Below are 27,719 nucleotides of genomic sequence, written 5' to 3'. Positions count from 1 at the left end.
AGTGTATTGTCCCGAGGTGCAACTATTGCACTGAGGCGTAGCCGAGGTCAATAGTTGTATCCGAGGGAACAATAAACTTGCTATTCCACGAATATCCAGACATTAAGTGTTTTATTATATCGAAAGACAACAGACAATAAATGGCTAGGATAAATCAATTATCGTTATATAAAAAGCAGTAACTCCTGCGGTATTCCCAAAATCCTCCAATTCCGTATAGCTGTATTTGCAATTCCGCGAAATATAATGATTATTTATTAATTGTTAATTATTTCACATGTATTATTATGTAAATGCCTATTTGTGTACATTACTGAATTTAATTTAAAAATATGTTTACACTAAAATATAATGACGCTTGCGGTCAAATAGTTTCATCGAGCTCCTATAGTTGGAACTATTGACCGGTCCAATAGTTCAACGATTGCAATTTGAAAAAAATAGTAAACATATTGTGTACGTATTTTACGTAGAAAAGGATGACTGAGGTATAATAAAAAAATATATTTTATAAAGAACAAACTTTTTTTAAGGCTGAAATAACATTTACTATTTCAAAATCACGTTATTTCTTTTTTCTAGGAAATTTGAAGGAAAAGAAAAAAATGAAAAAATAATCTGTGTAAAAAAAAATGAATTTATAATTAAGCGATTTGTTTCTTTAATTCAAAGAAAAGAATTAATGCATTTAATATTAAGTAATTTACAGTTATTTCGTATGTAATCTGTTCAATTGTACATAATACGTAATATCGATCACGTTAATGAAACACACAGATCAGATCATTAAGTTGAAAGATTCACTGTGAAAAATAAAATTACTTTTCGTAGCAGAGCGAGCAACAACCATGAAAATAATTATGTTGACAAGAATTAGTGACAAATTAAACGACAATCTACTATTTCATTACACTTTTTCATCATTTTACGGTAAGACATTATGAAAAATATTATTTGGATATTAATTGACATCTGGTTTCTCGTTACTTTCCAATAAAGCAGCGTTTCAAAACCGAGAACAATTAATGTGAATATCGATATACGTGGTTTTGTAATTAATATTTTTTATGTTCGGTATTAATTTGTTGTTTCATATGATATTTGTGATATACAACGAAAATAAACCAGAGAGCACGTTAGTGACTTTTGATTGATTCATGGAAAGTGTAGACAATTTACACGATGAGATATTTCTTAAGTTTAATTTTATTTAGCGTTTTTGTACGAAAATCTGAAGAAACTACAACGGTCAAAATAGGCGTTTTGTTAATGACAAGCGCTCCGGAACCTTTCGATCACCGTCGGGTTGGGCCAGCTTTAGATATTGCATTTGAGCGAGCCGAAGCCGAGTACGGAGTCAAATACGATGTGATAGTACGTAACTATACTGGAAACTGTCCCAAACAAACAGTGATTGGTTATTTATCAGAACTCTATTACATAGAAAACGTGAAAGCAGTGATAGGCCCGGCATGTTCGGAGACAATAGAAGCAGCCGGTCGTTTGGCCCAGTACTTAGAAATGCCAATGATAAGCGGAGTTGGTGATTTAGTTATTCGGAAACAGAAAGATATGTATACAACTTTCACTCGGATGTCATATAACTTGGATAAATTATCTGGTAAGTATTTTTTTTTTTTAACTTATAATATTTTATTGCAAAAATAGTTGTTAATAAAATTGAGAATGGAAATGGGGAATGTTTCAAAGAGACAACAATCCGACCCATTATCATAAAACAGCCGAAGGCCGCCAATGGTTTTTCAATATAGCGAGAAAATCCCGCACACGGAGGCGTGCTTTAGCTGGCCCCTAAACAAAAATATGATTACCTTTAAGTATTCTTAATCTCAATAAAGTATTCTAATACCAATTTTTATTTACATGTACTTCTTGTTATTTTCTTAAAAATACACACATTTAAGACTTGAACTATATATTGGCTTCCTTTTCAGTCTTCTCAAATTTTGACACCAACACACAATTTTTTTTTATCGCAACAGTTCTCTTAGAAAAAGTTGTAAAATAAACTTTGGTTGTTTTCTAACTATAGCTAGTTGGTTAATTCACGTACATGTATATATATTATATTTTATTTGAGAGGTTCTTTCTAAATACATATCGTTTAAACACTTCTTAAAGCAAGAACAATGACTTTCAGGTTTCCGATATTTTTGCACAAAAAGTTCATCAATGTAGTGTTAATTGATAATTTTTAATCCAGGAATAAGCATTATCTACTTATTTTAAAAGTGTTAGCCGCATATTTTTGTCGGAGGACATTTTAAGAGAAACAGAACGGACGTTTTAAATTGAATCAAAGCATAAGCCATTTTACCACCAATTAAAGTATACGCAATTTAACGCTAAAGTTTAACTCATTTTATCGGTAAAGCATGACCTATTCTAGCGCCACATTTTTAAACTCGTTTAGCAAAAACTATAATAATGTTGACTTCAGTGAAAGTAAATAACCAATTCCCTACCCGTTTATACAAACATTGAGGAAACATTGTGGAATACTCATTTTTAATGTCTAAGCAGCACAATATTGAAATTTCAAATTCATTCAAATACATTCTACAAATCGGAACACTTTCTAAAAATATGGAGATGTGGTTTGATTGTCAATGCGACAACTACCCACCAAAAAAATTCATTGAAGTGGATGTAACAATTTATAGGCAACCGTACGGTCTTTAACAACGAGAGAAGCCCATATCTTATAATTAGTTATAAAAGGCCATGTCGTGGAAATTATGAAACAATTCTATGTCTAAATAGAAAAATTACGGCCTGATTTATAATAAAACGATTTACGAAAAGCAAATCCTTTAACTTTTATGGACTTCTGAAGGGAAAAGCACATACGTAATATATAGCGGTGTTTAACTTATTTCGCGGCGCTTACTCCTCTCGTAACAGTACAACATAATCAAACTGTATTGTTGGCGCTAAAATAACCTTTAGTAGTTTGAAATTTTTCGCAAAAATTCTATTAAAATTTTGACTGTCTTTCTGCGAATGTTTGAATACGAATTTCTTAGTAAAAAGTTAACATACATGTATGACAAGTACTGAAATTTTTAATAAGTTCTATGCGCATTTCATCAAAAGCTATCAGAGCAATCACAAAAATTAAAAAAAATATTTTGTTACTGACATAAGGAACATCAAGCTAGGTGGCTTCAAATGTAACTGCTTATGTCATCTTTGAGACAACAGCATTACATGTGTATGCGAATCTAGCAAACACAAATGTACCGTAAGGCTTAAGGGTATGTTTTCCTCTTGAGACAACATAAACGTCAAACAACAAATACTGTTTTTATTCTAATTCAGAAAGCAATCGATTTTGAACTAAGGATGGAACGAAACCATGAATGTTTCTTCGTGTTTTCTTTCGGGCTCAATCTATGGTTGTAATTTTTAAGAAGTTAAAACTATTTGTCTTTGTCTTTTATGGATCTTTTTAATGATTTTTAATTCTTCATTTTTTTTAAATAAGAAAATATTGTATGTGTTTAAAATAGTACTTATTCATATCTGATATAGAGCATAACAAATAATTCTCTTGTTATGAGTGCCAGTACGATTTATATGAAACTTTATTTACATATACAAAAGAAAAAAGATTTACAAAGCTCTTGTGTTAAATTATACACCCATACAATTATTCCATGGATTCCTGGACAAAAAAAAAAACCGGTTGACTCTTTATCAGTATAAGTTAGATTAAAATGGATAAATGTAAAAGAAAGGAACATGGGATGGATAAAAATTAAACATAGTTCTACTGGAAAACAAGAGCAAACAATAGAACATTGAAAAATGTATAAATGCGAGGCTGCGTGTGCTGTTCTTATCTTTTTAAAGTCATAAATATAAAATTGATATGTAGGCGTATCTAAATCGCATACGCATGCGCATAATGACCAGCCAGAATACACATTGTTTTGATTTCATTACCCAGTTTCAAAAAGATAGTATAACGTTTACTTACTAAATGTTTTTTGCTTTCTTGAAATGGTTTATATGTATTGATCTCTGCTGTTTATCATTTGTCATGTTGTAAATATGTTTTTCGTTGCTGTAGAATATACATGCTTTTTGCAATAAAGTATTCATGCATTCAATGTTTAGAAGATATACTTAAGCCCACATAATAGAGAACAAATATTTTTATTTACAATTAGATTTCAAAAAAACAACTTTAATTAATTACACTGATTGCAATACAATACCGAGATTTCTCTGTGAAATAAAACCGATAATTTCACACATAACATGAAATAAAAACTTGAAATACAACTGGTGATTTCACATGTGAACTATTATATCTGACTGAGGGTTATTCCATTCACGTTACACTATATTGTGTAAAATCACGATATTGTCGATGACGTTACATCAAAACCAATTGAGAATTTTATAAATTCATATAAAAAGTTCAATTGGTTCCCTTTAATAGAAACGTTAGTTTTTGTCGTGCGTAAATTAGAAACTATGTTTTTCTTATTTCATCTGAATGTCGTTGGCCAATAGAAAAAAGTAAAATCACAAAAATACTGAACTTAGAGGAAAATCAATTCGGAAAGTCCATAATCACATGACAAAATCAAAAACGAATGGACAAGAACTGTCATATATATATTTGACGGATGCACTTAAATGAAAGAGTCATAGTTTTAATGAGAATTTATTTTTACCCGATGAAATATTTGTCGTTTTACACGAGCATGATTCAATCATTAGAATTCAAAATTTACATGTAATGTAGGAAAATGGTTACATTAAAATTTCTAGCAGCCCGGATGAACGAGGAGCAAAAATATAAAGCACTAACCTCAAGCACTAACACTAAATTGTTATTTAAGGAATGACTGTAATATTTTTTCTGTCTATGAAGAAATAACATTAAAAATGTGGTGCACACTGAATAACGCGCGTAGCGGGTTATTTAACAGTGTGCACCACATTTTTTATGTTATTTCTTTATAGACAGAAAAAATATTCCAGTAATTTCTTATAATTTAATTCTAAATTCCATTTTAAACCGTAGAAAACCATGAAAAAACGTTGATGACGTCACGGTCACATGACTGAATTATGTCTATGGGCTCATAACAAAATAACGTCAGCCAATCAGAAGATGCGTTACATCCAAAATTAAATTATGTTGCTGAAGCACAAATATACTCTAGACCAGGCGCATAATTCCTACAATTTGAAGTGCAAATGTCCATCTAAAAAATCACAAATGTAAAAAACGTAAATGTCCCGTGCTGACCCTGATAGGAAAGTTTAGCTCATGCATAGCCCCTCTGGATAAAAAGAAGATTCAAATGAATCAAGACATCAAGATTAATGACGTCATTGTAATTTGGGCACACGGCTTGGTTCATTGTCCCTACCAATGCGCTATGTTTGACAAGTATATGGGCCTAGATCCAATATGAAGACCCCGAAATACATATGACATTTATGCACTCTTGCATTTCTATATTTATATAATATACACAGGAGATGAAATATGGTATAATATTACATGTCATGATAACCAATTTATAAACAAAGTATCGTATGTACAATGTATACCTTAGTTATAGTGTTCAAAGAGAATAAGCGTGAACTGATCTCCTCCTAGAAGTATTAATTACAAAAATCAAATCGAATATTAATCAATTTGAATATCATGTTACATTGTACATATTTGTTTTTCGTTAATCTTTTTTTATATATAAATAAGGCCGTTAGTTTTCTCGTTTGAATTGTTTAACATTGTCATTTCGGGGCCTTTTATAGATGACTATGCGGTATGGGCTTTGCTCATTGATTAAGGCCGTACGGTGACCTATTGTTGTTAATTTCTGTGTCATGTTGGTCTCTTGTGGACAGTTGTCTCATTGGCAATCATACCATATCTTCTTTTTTATATGGTATTTCATAAACATAAAACTAAAATGATTCTTTTTAAACATGTAAAATACATGTATTTACTCATGTGCATGTTAATTTCACTCCTTTAAAACAATCATCTCGATCGGCAGTGACGATCAGTGATGTAAATAGAATTTTCATCAGGGGACACTTTTCAAAAGTTATTTTAGTTAAGTATTTAAAATTTCATCAAACCTAATTGAAAAATACAAGTTTCTTAAATATTTAAGTATTGAAACAAACGGGAGCATTAATACAACTAGAAAACCTAAAATTCAATTTCAATCTCTAACTGTTAGTATATATTCATCACTTGTCAAGAACATGCATGACATATTTGCCATTGGACGTTAATCAACCATCAATCAATTATATTCATCATTGATCTGCCATATTCTTGATATAATGTATTCCTATATACATGTACATGTAAATAGATATAAGATGTGGTATTTCTGTTACGGCCAGAAATCGCCTTTAAATTGTAGCCAACAAAAGACACAAATCAATAATAAAATTTAACAATATTTAATATACAAAAGTTTACAAAAGGTATTACACAAATATTACTGTTAACTTAACTGTCAAAATATGAGTCCAATCAGTTATCGTTATCTGTATCCGGAAATCTTTCGGAATCCAATTTGAATATTACGTTCACTACTAATGTCACAATCCAGTATGATGTTGTTTGTAGAATAAAAGTGTCAATCCAAATGCTGTGAATACTAATGTCTATCAATGTCTATGTCCAAGTTTAATTATGAGAGTTTAACTTTAGTGTCTGTATATATAGTGTTGTCATGGAAAATTCTAGAACACTCTATAATGGAACATTGTGGAAAATCCTGGAAAGTTACAACGGAAGTTTCTGGAATAACGTAGAAGTTTAAATTACGCATCTTTTACAAGGATCATTCTAGAAAGTTCCAATCATTCTGTGATTGTTCCAGTGATTCCTAAACTGCACAGTTATAAGATTATTTGGTAAACAACTATCAGGCCATACAACACAAATTAGGCCAACATAAATAAACATAATAATTACAATATCATAACACCTCCCCCCTTAAAAGAAGTTTTAGTGTAACAAAAACTTATCATGAATAATATGAACAAAAATACATAATATATACAAAGTGATTTAATAAGCTCTAGATAAAGCATCAGCTATTACATTATCTTTACCCTTAATATGTTTTACAATTACATCATATTCCTGTAACAATAAACTCCTCCTAGTCAACCTCTGATTCTTGTTTCTCATTTTATGCATGAAGGTGAGAGGATTATGATCAGTATAAACAAGAATAGGATATACAGTGGGATTAAAATATACATCAAAATGTTGAAGTGCTGACAACATTGCAAAACACTCTTTTTCAATAGTTGAATAATTTTTCTGATGTTTATCTAATTTCTTAGAAAAATATGATATAGGTTTTTCAACATTATCATCTGTCTCTTGATATAAAACAGCTCCTATTCCTACATCGCTTGCATCAACGGCAAGTTTAAATTGTTTTTCAAAGTCTGGAGTAATCAGAACTGGACTATTAATTAAAAGTGATTTGCTATTTTCAAAAGCTTTTTGACAATTTCCGCTCCAGATAAATTTAGAATCTTTCCGTAAAAGATGAGTCAATGGTTGAACAACAGTAGCAAAATTTGAACAAAATTTTCTGTAAAATCCAATCATGCCTAAATATCTCATAAGTTGTTTTCTATTAGTAGGAGGAGGAAATTTGGAAATAGCTTCCACTTTAGCCATAATAGGTTTCACTTGACCTTGGCCAACTGTATGCCCTAAATAATCAACAGTGGCCTGACAAAATTCACTTTTACCAAGATTAACAGTCAAATTTGATTTTGACAATCTATCAAAAGTATCATATAAATGTGTTAAATGCTGTTCCCAGCTATCACTACATACAATAAGATCATCAATATAAGCATAACAACAGTCTAAATCTTTTATAACATTATTGATCATTCTTTGAAATGTAGCTGGAGCACTTTTCATGCCAAATGGCATTACAGTAAATTGAAATAAGCCATCTGGTGTAACAAAACCTGGTATTTCACGAGCTCTCTGTGTCAATGGAACTTGCCAATAACCTTTCAACAAATCAAATTTGCTCACAAATTTTGCTTGACCAATGTTATCAATACAATCGTCTATCCTTGGAATTGGATAGGAATCAGATTTTGAGACTGAATTTACTTTTCTGAAATCAGTCACGAAACGGAAGGTTTTATCTGGTTTTGGCACAAGGAGACAAGGAGAGCTCCATTCGCTGTTACTCGGCTCAATAATATCATTGTCAAGCATATATTTAATTTCTTTTCTCATAGCTTCAAGTTTGAGTGGACTGAGCCGGTAAGGATGTTGCTTAATTGGAGAAGCATCTCCTACATCAACATCATGACAAACAGCAGTAGTTTTGTTTGGCACATCTGGAAAAAGATTTTTAAAAGAAAATACCAAAGTTTTTATTTCTTCTCTACGATCAAAAGACAGATGTGCAAGTTTTGAGTCTAAATTTGACAAAATTTCTGAATTTTTCAATCTAACTGTCTCTTCGATAGTTTTAGAACTAAAAGGTGGTTCAATTACATCTGGTTTGTCATGATTGTTCTCAAATTTAACCATGCCTAAAGTGGCAACTGGTTTACTCTCACATTCATTAGTACGCTCAAAATATGGTTTTAACATATTAATATGACACACTCTGTTTTGTTTACGCCGACCTGGAGTTTTTACAATATAATTCAAATCATTGATTTTACTCTCTATTGTATAAGGACCACAATATTTAGCCTGTAAAGGATGTCCAGGGACTGGCAAAAATACAAGTACCTTATCACCAGGCTCAAATACTCTATCCCTGGCATCTTTATCATACCATCTTGCTCTGTACATTTTTTAAGTTTTTCTGAGCAATTTGACAAGCAGTATACAATTTTTCTTTAAATCTAGATACATAGTCTAAAAGATTCAAGTCAGTATGTTCAGTAAGCCACTTTTCCTTAATCAAGTTTAACGGTCCCCTTACAGTATGGCCAAATACCAACTCAAAAGGACTAAATCCAAGGGATTCTTGAACAGCCTCTCGGACTGCAAAAAGTAAAAAGTGAACTCCATCATCCCAGTCTCTATCAAATTGAAGACAAAAAGTTCTAATCATGTTCTTCAATGTTTGATGAAAACGTTCTAAGGCACCTTGAGATTCTGGATGGTACGCACTTGATCTATACTGAGCAATCCCTAACTGGTACACGACTTGCTGGAATAAACCTGACATGAAATTTGATCCCTGGTCGGACTGTATAGACTTAGGAAGTCCTACTAATGTGAAAAATTTGATCAAAGCTTTGACGATAGTAGGTGTCTTGATATTTCTGAGCGGAATAGCTTCAGGAAAGCGAGTGGATGTACACATGATTGTCAATAAATACGCATTTCCAGTTTTGGTCTTTGGTAAAGGTCCAACGCAGTCAATTAAAACTCTGCTGAAAGGTTCGTCAAAGGCTGGAATAGGCAGAAGTGGTGCTGGTGGTATTTTCTGGTTAGGCTTACCAACAACTTGGCATATATGGCATGATTTGCAGTATTCTGCGACATCATTTCGAAGTCTGGGCCAGTAGAAATGCTGCAAGATCTTAAGGCAAGTCTTCCTTATACCTAAGTGTCCAGACAAGGGGGTGTCATGGGCAAGACCAATAATTTCTTGCCTATAAACTTTAGGCACCACCACTTGGTATACCACTCTCCATTCCTCCTCTGGGGTAGCATCAGGAGGCCTCCACTTCCTCATTAAAATGCCGTCCTGATGGTAATAGCATTCGGCCACTTTGTCTACTTCCTTCTTTGGTTGAGCCCTCTTGCAGAGCTGAAGAACCTCAGGGTCTTTATTTTGTTCTTCCAAAAAGTTCTTTCTGTTTAATGAATGGCTGTTTAGGTCTGGCCATGGCATAATTACGTTCTTGTTAACATTAGGTGATCTTATTATGGCCTTTTCTGAGCTACCAGGACCTTCAATGTCTGTTAGGAAAGTGTCAGAAAGGTCCATGTAATCAAACTGGTTTTCTTGCAAATCCTCATCTTGTTGTTTTCTAGCCATCGCCCTAGTGACAACACAAGCTGGATACAATTCAGCATCATCTTCAGGTAATTTAACATCCACCACTGGTTCACTGGTAACAATTGGTTCAGCAACCACTTTGTTCCTAGCTAGATCATTTCCTAGCAATAATGTAACACCCTCAACAGGGAGATTAGGACGAACACCCACAATAACTGGTCCAATTATTAAATCTGACTTCAGATAAATACGATGGAGAGGAACATCTATACAACCCAACTCTACACCTTGTAACAAAACGGAGGCACCAACAGAAGTCTTCTCGGACAAAGGCAACACACCTTCTAACAATAAAGACTGAGAAGCTCCAGTGTCCCGTAAAATTTTAATAGGCTGAAGAGTGGTATCATCAACAATAGCAACAAACCCATCAGACATAAAGGGTTTATATTCCTCCATATAATCACAAAAACTGGACTTAAAAGCCTGACTCGCAGGACATTCCAATGTACTTGTAATATAAGGTGTCGTACAAGCACTGGTCTTCGGCTTATTATCTCGTTCATTCTTCTTCTGGAGTCTAAAACAATCAGCCATCAGGTGACCAATCTTCTTACAATAAGCACAAGTCAGTGACTTCTTCTCAAAAGTATCAAATTTTGGACTAGACATATTATAACTGGACTGACTCTTATTCTGTGGAACAGGCTTACTATCAGTACGCTCAGTGCTTTGATTTTTGTAATTTCCACTGGAAGTATTAACATTTTGACTCTTGAAACTTCTTTTATGTGAAAGAGTATAATTATCTGAAATTACAGCCGCATCATGTATTGACTCAACAGTTTTGTCGTCTAAATGTGTTTTTAATTCTGAATGAACACATTGTTTAAACTCTTCTAATAACATCAATTGTCTTAGTTGATCAAAATTGTTTTTTGTTTTCTTTGAAGTAAGCCATTTATCAAATAGATCTTCTTTTTCCCGAGCAAATTCCACATAGGTTTGCGAATCAAACTTTTTATAAGATCTAAATTTCTGTCTATATGCTTCTGGTACTAGCTCATAGGCTTTCAAAATTTCCTGTTTCACAGTGTCATAATCAGAACTTTTTTCTGATGGAAGTGCGGAGTATATTTCAGCTGCCTTACCCTCAAAAACACTTTGCAGCATCGTAGTCCAATACGGCATTGGCCATTTCAAATTATTAGCAATTTTCTCAAACTGTGGAAAATATTTATCAACTGTTTTTTCACAAAATTTCGGAACCAAACGTATATTTTTTGCTGCATAAAAATAATCTGATTTCGACTGGACTTTAGTGTTGCTTTCTTCTTTGACCATTTCAATTTTCAGTTTTTCCATCTCTAGCCTTTCTCTCATTTCAAGTTCTTTTAATTTAAATTCATCTTCTTTTTCTTTTTTCTCCATTTCTAACCTTTCCTTCATTTCCAGTTCTGCCTGTTTTAATTTAAATTCATCTTCTTTTCTTTTCTCCATCTCCTTCAAATTCATTTCCAGTTCTTTTAGTTTGAGTTCATGTTCTAATTCAAGCTGTTTTAATTTAAAGGCGTCAATATTTTCGACCTTAAGTTCAAGAGCCTCTTCACCTAAAATTTCTGCGTCAACTAATTTGTCTATAACCAAATTTTTTTATAATTTGTTTTCTCATAGATACTTTAAAAACTAATTTCAGTTCTTAAGCAAGCAACACTAATTCCTCTTTCTTTAAATTATCAAAACTCTCCAGGTCTGGCGTTTTCAAAAATTTACCAGCATCAAATGCCATTTTGTAGAATTTTGTTGGCTAGTAATAAAAAAAATACTAAACAAATTTTGAATATAATATTTTAAGATCCCGGACGAGCCCCCAATTTCTGTTACGGCCAGAAATCGCCTTTAAATTGTAGCCAACAAAAGACACAAATCAATAATAAAATTTAACAATATTTAATATACAAAAGTTTACAAAAGGTATTACACAAATATTACTGTTAACTTAACTGTCAAAATATGAGTCCAATCAGTTATCTTTATCTGTATCCGGAAATCTTTCGGAATCCAATTTGAATATTACGTTCACTACTAATGTCACAATCCAGTATGATGTTGTTTGTAGAATAAAAGTGTCAATCCAAATGCTGTGAATACTAATGTCTATCAATGTCTATGTCCAAGTTTAATTATGAGAGTTTAACTTTAGTGTCTGTATATATAGTGTTGTCATGGAAAATTCTAGAACACTCTATAATGGAACATTGTGGAAAATCCTGGAAAGTTACAACGGAAGTTTCTGGAATAACGTAGAAGTTTAAATTACGCATCTTTTACAAGGATCATTCTAGAAAGTTCCAATCATTCTGTGATTGTTCCAGTGATTCCTAAACTGCACAGTTATAAGATTATTTGGTAAACAACTATCAGGCCATACAACACAAATTAGGCCAACATAAATAAACATAATAATTACAATATCATAACAATATCATAGGCCAACATAAATAAACATAATAATTACAATATCATAACAATGGGTGCCAATGAGACATCTCTCTAACTAAGTCACAATTTGTAAAAGAAAACCAAAATAGGTAAAAGCACGGTCTTCAAAACGGACCCTTGGTCTACACTAAACAGCAAGCTATAATTAAAGGTCCCAAAAAATTACTAAAGTGTAAAACCATTCAAACAGGAAAACCAACAGTCTAACATATCAGGGTAAAAAACGAGAAACGAGAAACACTTATCATCCACATTAATAAACGACAACGACTGAACAGCAGCCACGTTAATATTTATTACAAATACATAACGCATATAATTTTTTTTTTCTTTTTTCCCTTCAAGTGTCAGTTAAGAAGATATTAGAGGAGTATTCTTGGAAACACATTGTCATTCTGTATGACACAGACTACGTCTTTTTCAATTTGGCGGGAAACAGTTTAGCGCGAGATTTCAAAGCTGACGGGGATCTACCAAGGCCAGTAGATATTCCATTTAGGAAAGCAACTTTGAACAATCAACACAAAAGTCTTCTTACCGAAGCCAACCTTCATGCTCGAGGTAAGATTCTAAGGTAGAATTCATACTCAGACAACAGATATGATACTAAATATTTATTATGCAATGACTCGTATGATACATTTTGGAGCCTAGTACGGCAACATCAGTGAAAGTTAATAAAAATGTTGGTTTCCATTTGCATTGAATTTATTTCACTCTAGGGGCTTTCCTTTATTTGAAAAGTTAAGAGTGAACTATATTGCTTGGAGGAAGGTGTTTGAAAAGCATAAACCACTCCACTGGTAAACATTTAAATGAGAATGAATGTCTGCACATTAAGAAAAAAACAACGTTTTAAGTGAGGTAAAACCTCGATTACAAACACCAATTAATGCGTTTTTTTTTTAATCTAGTAAAAGTTCTAAAGATACCAAAATTGTTTGCAACAGCAATGATTATCAAAGAACAAATTAATTATATACATGCAAATTTTGATAATAGAGAATAATACATGGCGAAATCCGTATCATATGCCGAATAATCCCGAGGGCCTTAAGACCTGAGGGATGATATTGGTCGAGGGTGATACGGCATTTGATATGGAATTTGCCCTGTTTTATACGCTTTATCATATATTTAAACAGGAGAGTATATATATGAACTGCTTTCTGATCCCTAGCACATGAGTTACCTTCAGTTCTACTTTTGTCTTGTTTTAAAAGCTTCAAAATAACTGCTCAATTACTCATTCGAAGCAGCTGGGTTACCTTACAATTTGCGTCCTGTTGTTTTAAAAAATATTTTGTTTATTGTATTTTGTGTGTGCATTGTATTGTATTTCATTGAGTTCCTTTTTATAGTTGCATTTAGTGTGCCAGAAAATATGAAAACTAGACGTTTGTCATTCAATAAATTGCGTCGTCCCCGAATAACCGTTCATTTAGGACCCATTTTGAGGAAAATATTTCTTCGAGAAACTTGCATAGATTAAAACGGACTGTATGTAAAAATGAAAAAAAAAAAATGAGTAGGGTGTGATACATGTAAAGGGTGTGGTGAAGGGCAAGGGTGTGATAAAGGGTGCGCATCAAAGTTCTGCGATATCGATTAAACCGCAAGCTATTTATGAAATATTCGAAACTTCTGTATTTACTACTAAATATATGATAAATGTGAATTATATTGGGCTCTTAGACTAGCTTTATTGTCATCAATTTTTACTTGTTTAGACATACATTCCTTTCTCAATCTTATGTATATACATGTAGTTCTAATAGGGAACACAATGTAATTATGATTTTAGAATATTAAGGTTCATCATATCAAATGGACAAATATGGCCGTATTTTCACCTCAAAAACTACTCTGAGTACAGACTTACCTGTCATCTTGGAAACGTTTTAAGGCCCAGCACCCACTAGATATATAAAAGTTAAATGCATTTTGTGTTTCAGAAAGATAAAATCTCTTTTGGATTTTGATGGCCATTTCTTTCCCTTCATGCTTAAGGTGTGAAAATTGACTAAGTTGTGGTACAACTTTGAGATGCTCCCTCAGGTAAACACTGGTTTGTATTTAATAGTTATCCCACAAGGACGCGGTGTGTCAGTGTAAGATCACCCCGGGCCTACTTCGATTCGTCCAACTCGGGTTAACTCTAGTTGAAAGGTCAGTGCTAATGCGCATGTGCGCAACCGTTCCGAATCGAAGTCAAAACTCTTCCATCGAGTTGACTATTATAAGGGAAGTGAAAAAATTGTTTCTGCTGAACATTAAAATAAAAAAATATTACATAGTGTTTCACAAAAAAAAGTCCTGATCCTGTTTGCTTTTGAAAAATAGTTTGTTAGTGAGTTCAAAAAAAGTTGAGAAAAAAAATCGTTCAAAGAAAAAAAAAAATTCTATTTTATTTCTAACCACCATCGACAGCTGATATACACATGAACAATATTGGCTGATTCCGAAATACAGGCAATACTAAATTCCCCTTGTCAGCTTTATTCTTCGGCTGTATTTTGTCAAATACCAGTTTATTTGTATCACTTTTATTTGTTGCAACTACTTGACGCCATCTTGAAACTCGACTAAACCTGCCCCGACCCAGGGTTGATGTCGAGTTAACTCGGGTAGGTTCGAAAGGTCAAACTCGGGGGGTTCAGTTGTCAGTCGAGTAAACTCGATAGACTCTACTTACCCGAGTTGGACAAATCGAAGTAGGCCCCGATGGTCGGAGGCCAGAGGGTGATCTAACACTGACACACCAAGTCCGAATGGGATAACTATTTTACATCCCAGCTGTTTTAGATTAGACGGACAACCATTTACAATTTATAAAATCTAGTTTAGAATGCCAAACAGCACAGGTAAGTTTTTGGGGTGAAAATACAGTCATATTTGTCCATTTGTTATGATGAACCTTAATAGGGTTTCTGCATTAGTGAATAAGATCTTATAATAAACTATCGACTAGTATATACACCATGTACTAAATTAGTAGGGCTTTCCCCCATGAATACGTTTCACCAACAAGGCCTTCGATAGCTGACCATGCGGTATGGGCTTTGATCGTAGTTGAATGCCGTACGGTGTGACCTATAGTTAATTTCAAAGGTTTAGTCACGTTTCTCCAACATTTGATCATTTAATTTAGACTAAAACAACATAAGGGATTAGGAGATCCTCATAAGGACTGACAGCGTGATAATTACATGTAATTCACCTTTATCAGGTCTTAACTAAAATATTGTAAAAAGGGATATTGTTAAAACATATTTATATCAAAACATTAACAAAACATATATTTTTGATCGAGTATTTTACGGTTACGTAATTATTTTCATCCGTATTTGATTAACAAAATTAAAAAGGTTATTCAACAAAAAAAATCCTTAAATAAACAAGGGAAATTCTAATCAAACTGAAAATTTCATAAAAAATTATGAAGAAATAATCGAAACTATTTTTTTTAAAAGATTTTTTTTTTTATTAGAAGTAACATGAAAAATCGAAATGTTCACTGACTACCTCATTTTAGTAATTTATTCTATTTCTTGATATATTTTTGTATTTGTGTTACATGTAGATGTTAAAATCTAAACCGATGCAAAACAGCCAAGTTTTATTTATGTAAAAAGTCACCAAAAGCTATCTGTCCCACTTTTTCAACGAAAACGGAGCTGATACAAATTGGGTACATCACATTGCGTCGTGATCTATATAGTGTTTAACTGTGGGAACTGGCTTGGTAAATATTGTGCACTACTACATGTACTAGTATTTTCGATTTGTTACTTAAGCTTTGGACAATTAATGCAAGTTGACTAAGAATTTTGAATAAACTGTATCGGTGATAATAAGCTGCGTTTTGTACTTTTATATACATGTAACAGTAATGGCTCAAGATATATAAATTCATAATAGCTCTCAAAATATAAAATGTTAATTTAATTTTTATTCAAGGTCGCAACATTGTAATCTATAATACATTATTATGAAAAATAGAGAACAAAATTATGAAAAAAAAAAAACAAAAAAATGCTTCCGGCCGTATGGTAACGGATACTGGACGTGTAGTGATTGATAATTTAGTCTTAGATTATTTGTTGCTTGTTTATGTATGTTTTTGTACAGTTTTTTTTATTGTTCTGTTGCACTAATGTCTCAAGATAAGGGGGAGTGTTGGAGCCTGTAATTCGGTGGTTGTCGTTGCTGTGTAATATATTCGTTTTTCATTCATTATATTGTACATAAATTAGGCCGTTTGTTTTCTCGTTTGAATTGTTAAACATTTGTTATCTCGGGTCCTTTTAAAGCTGACTATGCGGTATGACTTTGCTGATTGTTGAAGGCCGTACGGTGATCTATATTTGTTAGTGTCAGTGTAATTTGGTCTCTTGTGAATAGTTGTCTCATTGGCAATCATACCACATCTTCTTTTTTATATATAATTGTTAACTTCTGTTTCATTTGGTCTCTTGTAGAGAGTTGTCTCATTGTCTATCATACCATGCACATCTTTTTTCTATATAAAATAAAAAAATACATCACTGTGTTAGACTATATGGACTTTTACAATTTTGGGAGACTATTAGAAAATATATATATCTTTAAAAAAAAATATACCTTTTTTAACAATATTTTGGTCAAGAACAGGTGAATTACAGGAAGATATCAAGATCCAGTCCTTAAGAGGACCCCATAATCCCTAATGTTGTTTTAGTCTAATTACCAAATGTTGGAGAAACGTGACCACACCATTTGAAAAATGTTTTAAATGCATTATTGATAGATTAAACTTAACAGCTGTAAATCTGCCATAAGCAGTGAATATAATACCAAGGTCATTATATGTTTTCTAATTATTAATAAGCTGGCTATCAAATGTGATTTTTCCTTTGATATCCTTCCTGTGTTATTAAAAATAACCACTTTGTTTTTTTCATGTTAACTTCCATTTATTATAATAATTCATTAAATTGTCCAAACAATTTTGTAATCTAGATAAAGTTTCAGAAATATATTATGTCTCCAAAGATTTGATTAACGATAACATATTCTGTGATAAAGACTGAACAGTATCTGCTACTAAAATACTACTTCGGGCTAAATATCCAGACTCATACTTGATAATTTCATTAAATTAATTAGTCTGGTGGTAAGCCGTGTCGATTGTAGAATATCTGTTAACAATTCAAACAAAAAACTCATTTAAAACAATAACACGAACTGAAGTCAAATACACACAAATGATTAAAATTACCACAATGAAAAGTAAATATGCATATTGTTGCATTAGTTCAGTTGAAATATCTTACGTCTGTTTCAGACTTTTTTTTTCTCTTCAAGTGTCCCACCATGTTTTTGCCTTTCTCGACTCCTGGTCTGGAGTGATCAGAATCTAACTACCATTACTCCTAGATTTCTAAGTTTATAAAATTAAAACTGAATGAGTACGATCTAAAGAATGCCGAAAAAGGGATGTAACCGATCCATCAAAATTTTATGAACTCATAGTTACAAAAATTTCACATTCGACCAAAAACTACATTTAATTTAACATTTACTTCAGTTATTAGTACCAGTACTATACGATTAAAATAAAATCTTCAAGGATCTGACCGAAATATCTCTCTCTATATATATGAAATAAGATTGCCAATGAGACAACTGTTCACAAAAGACCAAACGACACATAAATTAACAGCTATAGATCACCGTACCGCCTTCAACAATGAGCAAAGCCCATACCGCACAGTCAGCTGTAAAGTCCAGTTACTATTACAGTGACCAGACAACCCCCATGTTACCTATCCCCGGTAAAAGATTCGTATCGAACATCGATTTAAATGTCGCTGTCGATGAATTTTTATCAAAGAAATTTTTTTTGGAGGAATAGAGTTTTTTCTTCAGATTTTCTTTAAAAAAAAAAAGAAAGAAAGAAAAACAGCAGTAAGTCTAAAATATACTTGCATCATACATGATAGCAATAGCGATTGTTTTTTATTTTTTTATTTTTTAATTATAATGATTAAGTAGAAAAAAAAAACTCTGTTCAATAATAGCGTTATTTCCACACAAAAAATGATAAAACGGGATTTATTAGTTTACTTCGTTACAGAATGTACAACATGCATATATGACGTGAAAATAGTGTTGATATTGTCATTAAATCTACGAACAGCAATTTTCAATTATTTCCACAATTTTTTCAGCATATGATTTTTAAGATATTTTTAAACACAACCCAGACTATAAAAAAAATATCGAGTAGAATTTTTTTTTATGAAGAAATAGTCTACTCAACAAGATGTTCTGAAGAAATTTTGACAATATTGTCAAATTCTACTGAAATATGAACCTTGCAGAGTCTATACTTAACAAAATATTCAACGATTTTTCTTTACAAATTTCGATAAAATCCATATGTAATTTACCATGTTCACAGCACATATTCAGCTATCCATCTCGATACCACACCCGTCAGTAAAACAGATTATAAAAACAGGAAAAATATTAATAGATATACATATTATATGAGTCTCAAAAGATTTGTAAATGATTAACGAAAAAACAATTTCCGATAAAGACTTAACAGTATCTGCTACTGAAATACTACTTTAGGCTAAATATCCAGACTCAGACTTATATGATAATTTCATTAAATTAACAAGGTTAGTCTGTGGGACCTACGCATCAATTGCAGAATACCTGTAAAGAATTCTGACGAAAAACTATTTAAAACAGTGATAAAAACTTTAGACAAATAACTTATAAACATAAAATTACCACAATGAAAAGTAAATATTCATATGTTTGCATTAGTCCAGTTGAAATATGTTATATTTGTTTAGACCCTTCCCTTCTTTATTTCATGTGTCCCACCATGTTTTTGCCTTTCTCGACTGTTGGTCTCGAGTGTATCTAACGACAGTCACTCCTGTATTTCTATGTTTATGAAAACTGAAAGAATACGATATAAAGGAGGCTGAAAAAGGGATGCAACCTATCAATCATAGTCTTCTTTGCACTAGTGTGGATCTAGCCGGCGTTAATATTCATGAGGCTAGCCGTCAATAATATTCATGAGATCAAAACCGCGTTCGATGAAATGTTTTGGGTAGTTATTAGATTGTGACAATAAAATAAATTTTGCTGTCAATATCCATTATGGTTATGCTATTTATAGCAATATAAAGTAATTAAGAAATATTAAGCCAATAGGTGTCTTCTGTAAGGTCCGCGTCATTTAAAATGAAAGTAAATGAAAAGTTTAATTGCATTGCCTCACACAACACAAAACAATTATGATCATTAAAATGTTGTTATTATTGAATCAATGTAAACTTTAATAATTAAAACAAGATGATTAAATAGAGGGTAATTAAATGGAATTAATTGTCATATGGGCATTCCATAATCTGTTCGTTGTCTACAAATATAGTCCAATTCTAAAACTAAAATATACAATACATATGATAGTATCACACAATTAAAAAGATCAGAAAAACAAGAAACATAGTTAATTGGAGACATATAATAAACAGAAAAATAGAAACTGTCAATTACTATTTCAATGACATAATTCTTCAAAATTACGGAGATCAATGAGAGTCTTTAATCTTTAATTCAGTCCATATTATTGCCTCTAAAATGGCCCATATCACTTATGCCCTAGACCCGTACGAGTTAGTCAGAAAAGGATAAGGGGGGTTACCCTGGTATATCACAAATTCGAAAATGAACTATTGCCGGCTGGCCAAACGAAGAGATTCTCCACGTGGGCAATGATACCAGAGGAAGAGGTACTTATTGCCTTTAAAATGGCCCATAGCACTTATACCCTAGACCCGTACGAGTTTGTCAGTAGAGGGTTCAAAGGGGGGATATGGAATCCAAGATACAACGAATTCGAACTGAACTATTGCCGGTTGGCCAAACTAAGAGATTCTCCACATCGACCATGATATCAGAGGTAGAGGTTGGTATTGCCTCTAAAATGGCCCATAGCACTTATGCCCTAGACCCGTACGAGTTAGTCAGAAAAGGATAAGGGGGGTTACCCTGGTATATCACAAATTCGAAAATGAACTATTGCCGGCTGGCCAAACGAAGAGATTCTCCACGTGGGCAATGATACCAGAGGAAGAGGTACTTATTGCCTTTAAAATGGCCCATAGCACTTATACCCTAGACCCGTACGAGTTTGTCAGTAGAGGGTTCAAAGGGGGGATATGGAATCCAAGATACAACGAATTCGAACTGAACTATTGCCGGTTGGCCAAACTAAGAGATTCTCCACATCGACCATGATATCAGAGGTAGAGGTTGGTATTGCCTCTAAAATGGCCCATAGCACTTATGCCCTAGACCCGTACGAGTTAGTCAGAAAAGGATAAGGGGGGTTACCCTGGTATATCACAAATTCGAAAATGAACTATTGCCGGCTGGCCAAACGAAGAGATTCTCCACGTGGGCAATGATACCAGAGGAAGAGGTACTTATTGCCTTTAAAATGGCCCATAGCACTTATACCCTAGACCCGTACGAGTTTGTCAGTAGAGGGTTCAAAGGGGGGGTTATGGAATCCAAGATACAACGAATTCGAACTGAACTCGACCATTATACCAGAGGTAGAGGTTGGTATTGCCTCTAAAATGGCCCATAGCACTTATGCCCTAGACCCGTACGAGTTAGTCAGAAAAGGATAAGGGGGGTACCCTGGTATATCACAAATTCGAAAATGAACTATTGCCGGCTGGCCAAACAAAGAGATTCTCCACGTGGGCAATGATACCAGAGGAAGAGGTACTTATTGCCTTTAAAATGGCCCATAGCACTTATACCCTAGACCCGTACGAGTTTGTCAGTAGAGGGTTCAAAGGGGGGTTATGGAATCCAAGATACAACGAATTCGAACTGAACTATTGCCGGTTGGCCAAACTAAGAGATTCTCCACATCGACCATTAAACCAGAGGTAGAGGTTGGTATTGCCTCTAAAATGGCCCATAGCACTTATGCCCTAGACCCGTACGAGTTAGTCAGAAAAGGATAAGGGGAGGGGGGGTACCCTGGTATATCACAAATTCGAAAATGAACTATTGCCGGCTGGCCAAACGAAGAGATTCTCCACGTGGGCAATGATACCAGAGGAAGAGGTACTTATTGCCTTTAAAATGGCCCATAGCACTTATACCCTAGACCCGTACGAGTTTGTCAGTAGAGGGTTCAAAGGGGGGATATGGAATCCAAGATACAACGAATTCGAACTGAACTATTGCCGGTTGGCCAAACTAAGAGATTCTCCACATCGACCATGATATCAGAGGTAGAGGTTGGTATTGCCTCTAAAATGGCCCATAGCACTTATGCCCTAGACCCGTACGAGTTAGTCAGAAAAGGATAAGGGGGGTTACCCTGGTATATCACAAATTCGAAAATGAACTATTGCCGGCTGGCCAAACGAAGAGATTCTCCACGTGGGCAATGATACCAGAGGAAGAGGTACTTATTGCCTTTAAAATGGCCCATAGCACTTATACCCTAGACCCGAAAGAGTTTGTCAGTAGAGGGTTCAAAGGGGGGTTATGGAATCCAAGATACAACGAATTCGAACTGAACTCGACCATTATACCAGAGGTAGAGGTTGGTATTGCCTCTAAAATGGCCCATAGCACTTATGCCCTAGACCCGTACGAGTTAGTCAGAAAAGGATAAGGGGGTACCCTGGTATATCACAAATTCGAAAATGAACTATTGCCGGCTGGCCAAACAAAGAGATTCTCCACGTGGGCAATGATACCAGAGGAAGAGGTACTTATTGCCTTTAAAATGGCCCATAGCACTTATACCCTAGACCCGTACGAGTTTGTCAGTAGAGGGTTCAAAGGGGGGTTATGGAATCCAAGATACAACGAATTCGAACTGAACTATTGCCGGTTGGCCAAACTAAGAGATTCTCCACATCGACCATTAAACCAGAGGTAGAGGTTGGTATTGCCTCTAAAATGGCCCATAGCACTTATGCCCTAGACCCGTACGAGTTAGTCAGAAAAGGATAAGGGGAGGGGGGGTACCCTGGTATATCACAAATTCGAAAATGAACTATTGCCGGCTGGCCAAACGAAGAGATTCTCCACGTGGGCAATGATACCAGAGGAAGAGGTACTTATTGCCTTTAAAATGGCCCATAGCACTTATACCCTAGACCCGTACGAGTTTGTCAGTAGAGGGTTCAAAGGGGGGATATGGAATCCAAGATACAACGAATTCGAACTGAACTATTGCCGGTTGGCCAAACTAAGAGATTCTCCACATCGACCATGATATCAGAGGTAGAGGTTGGTATTGCCTCTAAAATGGCCCATAGCACTTATGCCCTAGACCCGTACGAGTTAGTCAGAAAAGGATAAGGGGGGTTACCCTGGTATATCACAAATTCGAAAATGAACTATTGCCGGCTGGCCAAACGAAGAGATTCTCCACGTGGGCAATGATACCAGAGGAAGAGGTACTTATTGCCTTTAAAATGGCCCATAGCACTTATACCCTAGACCCGTACGAGTTTGTCAGTAGAGGGTTCAAAGGGGGGGTTATGGAATCCAAGATACAACGAATTCGAACTGAACTCGACCATTATACCAGAGGTAGAGGTTGGTATTGCCTCTAAAATGGCCCATAGCACTTATGCCCTAGACCCGTACGAGTTAGTCAGAAAAGGATAAGGGGGGTACCCTGGTATATCACAAATTCGAAAATGAACTATTGCCGGCTGGCCAAACAAAGAGATTCTCCACGTGGGCAATGATACCAGAGGAAGAGGTACTTATTGCCTTTAAAATGGCCCATAGCACTTATACCCTAGACCCGTACGAGTTTGTCAGTAGAGGGTTCAAAGGGGGGTTATGGAATCCAAGATACAACGAATTCGAACTGAACTATTGCCGGTTGGCCAAACTAAGAGATTCTCCACATCGACCATTAAACCAGAGGTAGAGGTTGGTATTGCCTCTAAAATGGCCCATAGCACTTATGCCCTAGACCCGTACGAGTTAGTCAGAAAAGGATAAGGGGAGGGGGGGTACCCTGGTATATCACAAATTCGAAAATGAACTATTGCCGGCTGGCCAAACGAAGAGATTCTCCACGTGGGCAATGATACCAGAGAAAGAGGTACTTATTGCCTTTAAAATGGCCCATAGCACTTATACCCTAGACCCGTACGAGTTTGTCAGTAGAGGGTTCAAAGGGGGGATATGGAATCCAAGATACAACGAATTCGAACTGAACTATTGCCGGTTGGCCAAACTAAGAGATTCTCCACATCGACCATGATATCAGAGGTAGAGGTTGGTATTGCCTCTAAAATGGCCCATAGCACTTATGCCCTAGACCCGTACGAGTTAGTCAGAAAAGGATAAGGGGGGTTACCCTGGTATATCACAAATTCGAAAATGAACTATTGCCGGCTGGCCAAACGAAGAGATTCTCCACGTGGGCAATGATACCAGAGGAAGAGGTACTTATTGCCTTTAAAATGGCCCATAGCACTTATACCCTAGACCCGTACGAGTTTGTCAGTAGAGGGTTCAAAGGGGGGGTTATGGAATCCAAGATACAACGAATTCGAACTGAACTCGACCATTATACCAGAGGTAGAGGTTGGTATTGCCTCTAAAATGGCCCATAGCACTTATGCCCTAGACCCGTACGAGTTAGTCAGAAAAGGATAAGGGGGGTACCCTGGTATATCACAAATTCGAAAATGAACTATTGCCGGCTGGCCAAACAAAGAGATTCTCCACGTGGGCAATGATACCAGAGGAAGAGGTACTTATTGCCTTTAAAATGGCCCATAGCACTTATACCCTAGACCCGTACGAGTTTGTCAGTAGAGGGTTCAAAGGGGGGTTATGGAATCCAAGATACAACGAATTCGAACTGAACTATTGCCGGTTGGCCAAACTAAGAGATTCTCCACATCGACCATTAAACCAGAGGTAGAGGTTGGTATTGCCTCTAAAATGGCCCATAGCACTTATGCCCTAGACCCGTACGAGTTAGTCAGAAAAGGATAAGGGGAGGGGGGGTACCCTGGTATATCACAAATTCGAAAATGAACTATTGCCGGCTGGCCAAACAAAGAGATTCTCCACGTGGGCAATGATACCAGAGGAAGAGGTACTTATTGCCTTTAAAATGGCCCATAGCACTTATACCCTAGACCCGTACGAGTTTGTCAGTAGAGGGTTCAAAGGGGGGATATGGAATCCAAGATACAACGAATTCGAACTGAACTATTGCCGGTTGGCCAAACTAAGAGATTCTCCACATCGACCATGATATCAGAGGTAGAGGTTGGTATTGCCTCTAAAATGGCCCATAGCACTTATGCCCTAGACCCGTACGAGTTAGTCAGAAAAGGATAAGGGGGGTTACCCTGGTATATCACAAATTCGAAAATGAACTATTGCCGGCTGGCCAAACGAAGAGATTCTCCACGTGGGCAATGATACCAGAGGAAGAGGTACTTATTGCCTTTAAAATGGCCCATAGCACTTATACCCTAGACCCGTACGAGTTTGTCAGTAGAGGGTTCAAAGGGGGGGTTATGGAATCCAAGATACAACGAATTCGAACTGAACTCGACCATTATACCAGAGGTAGAGGTTGGTATTGCCTCTAAAATGGCCCATAGCACTTATGCCCTAGACCCGTACGAGTTAGTCAGAAAAGGATAAGGGGGTACCCTGGTATATCACAAATTCGAAAATGAACTATTGCCGGCTGGCCAAACAAAGAGATTCTCCACGTGGGCAATGATACCAGAGGAAGAGGTACTTATTGCCTTTAAAATGGCCCAGAGCACTTATACCCTAGACCCGTACGAGTTTGTCAGTAGAGGGTTCAAAGGGGGGTTATGGAATCCAAGATACAACGAATTCGAACTGAACTATTGCCGGTTGGCCAAACTAAGAGATTCTCCACATCGACCATTAAACCAGAGGTAGAGGTTGGTATTGCCTCTAAAATGGCCCATAGCACTTATGCCCTAGACCCGTACGAGTTAGTCAGAAAAGGATAAGGGGAGGGGGGGTACCCTGGTATATCACAAATTCGAAAATGAACTATTGCCGGCTGGCCAAACGAAGAGATTCTCCACGTGGGCAATGATACCAGAGGAAGAGGTACTTATTGCCTTTAAAATGGCCCATAGCACTTATACCCTAGACCCGTACGAGTTTGTCAGTAGAGGGTTCAAAGGGGGGATATGGAATCCAAGATACAACGAATTCGAACTGAACTATTGCCGGTTGGCCAAACTAAGAGATTCTCCACATCGACCATGATATCAGAGGTAGAGGTTGGTATTGCCTCTAAAATGGCCAATAGCACTTATGCCCTAGACCCGTACGAGTTAGTCAGAAAAGGATAAGGGGGGTTACCCTGGTATATCACAAATTCGAAAATGAACTATTGCCGGCTGGCCAAACGAAGAGATTCTCCACGTGGGCAATGATACCAGAGGAAGAGGTACTTATTGCCTTTAAAATGGCCCATAGCACTTATACCCTAGACCCGTACGAGTTTGTCAGTAGAGGGTTCAAAGGGGGGGTTATGGAATCCAAGATACAACGAATTCGAACTGAACTATTGCCGGTTGGCCAAACTAAGAGATTCTCCACATCGACCATTATACCAGAGGTAGAGGTTGGTATTGCCTCTAAAATGGCCCATAGCACTTATGCCCTAGACCCGTACGAGTTAGTCAGAAAAGGATAAGGGGGGTACCCTGGTATATCACAAATTCGAAAATGAACTATTGCCGGCTGGCCAAACAAAGAGATTCTCCACGTGGGCAATGATACCAGAGGAAGAAGTACTTATTGCCTTTAAAATGGCCCATAGCACTTATACCCTAGACCCGTACGAGTTTGTCAGTAGAGGGTTCAAAGGGGGGTTATGGAATCCAAGATACAACGAATTCGAACTGAACTATTGCCGGTTGGCCAAACTAAGAGATTCTCCACATCGACCATTAAACCAGAGGTAGAGGTTGGTATTGCCTCTAAAATGGCCCATAGCACTTATGCCCTAGACCCGTACGAGTTAGTCAGAAAAGGATAAGGGGAGGGGGGGTACCCTGGTATATCACAAATTCGAAAATGAACTATTGCCGGCTGGCCAAACGAAGAGATTCTCCACGTGGGCAATGATACCAGAGGAAGAGGTACTTATTGCCTTTAAAATGGCCCACAGCACTTATACCCTAGACCCGTACGAGTTTGTCAGTAGAGGGTTCAAAGGGGGGATATGGAATCCAAGATACAACGAATTCGAACTGAACTATTGCCGGTTGGCCAAACTAAGAGATTCTCCACATCGACCATGATATCAGAGGTAGAGGTTGGTATTGCCTCTAAAATGGCCCATAGCACTTATGCCCTAGACCCGTACGAGTTAGTCAGAAAAGGATAAGGGGAGGGGGGTACCCTGGTATATCACAAATTCGAAAATGAACTATTGCCGGCTGGCCAAACGAAGAGATTCTCCACGTGGGCAATGATACCAGAGGAAGAGGTACTTATTGCCTTTAAAATGGCCCATAGCACTTATACCCTAGACCCGTACGAGTTTGTCAGTAGAGGGTTCAAAGGGGGGGTTATGGAATCCAAGATACAACGCATTCGAACTGAACTCGACCATTATACCAGAGGTAGAGGTTGGTATTGCCTCTAAAATGGCCCATAGCACTTATGCCCTAGACCCGTACGAGTTAGTCAGAAAAGGATAAGGGGGGTACCCTGGTATATCACAAATTCGAAAATGAACTATTGCCGGCTGGCCAAACAAAGAGATTCTCCACGTGGGCAATGATACCAGAGGAAGAGGTACTTATTGCCTTTAAAATGGCCCATAGCACTTATACCCTAGACCCGTACGAGTTTGTCAGTAGAGGGTTCAAAGGGGGGTTATGGAATCCAAGATACAACGAATTCGAACTGAACTATTGCCGGTTGGCCAAACTAAGAGATTCTCCACATCGACCATTAAACCAGAGGTAGAGGTTGGTATTGCCTCTAAAATGGCCCATAGCACTTATGCCCTAGACCCGTACGAGTTAGTCAGAAAAGGATAAGGGGAGGGGGGTACCCTGGTATATCACAAATTCGAAAATGAACTATTGCCGGCTG

General features: G+C 35.9%; 1 protein-coding gene across 1 annotated transcript in view; it reads left to right on the top strand.

The window, feature by feature from the left end:
• The first annotated feature begins 990 nt into the window (after window positions 1–990).
• LOC143079558 (atrial natriuretic peptide receptor 1-like) overlaps window positions 991–27,719 on the top strand; it is a 171,140-nt gene continuing 144,411 nt past the window's right edge. Inside the window, exons 1-2 of the mRNA XM_076254967.1 lie at window positions 991–1,621; window positions 12,873–13,088. Of these exons, the coding sequence (XP_076111082.1) occupies window positions 1,183–1,621; window positions 12,873–13,088 (655 nt within the window). The 5' untranslated portion in view covers window positions 991–1,182. The remainder of the gene's footprint in view (window positions 1,622–12,872; window positions 13,089–27,719) is intronic.

This window comes from Mytilus galloprovincialis, chromosome 6, assembly GCF_965363235.1.
Source record: "Mytilus galloprovincialis chromosome 6, xbMytGall1.hap1.1, whole genome shotgun sequence".
Taxonomy (NCBI): domain Eukaryota; kingdom Metazoa; phylum Mollusca; class Bivalvia; order Mytilida; family Mytilidae; genus Mytilus; species Mytilus galloprovincialis.
This window is presented reverse-complemented; position numbering and strand designations above follow the sequence as displayed.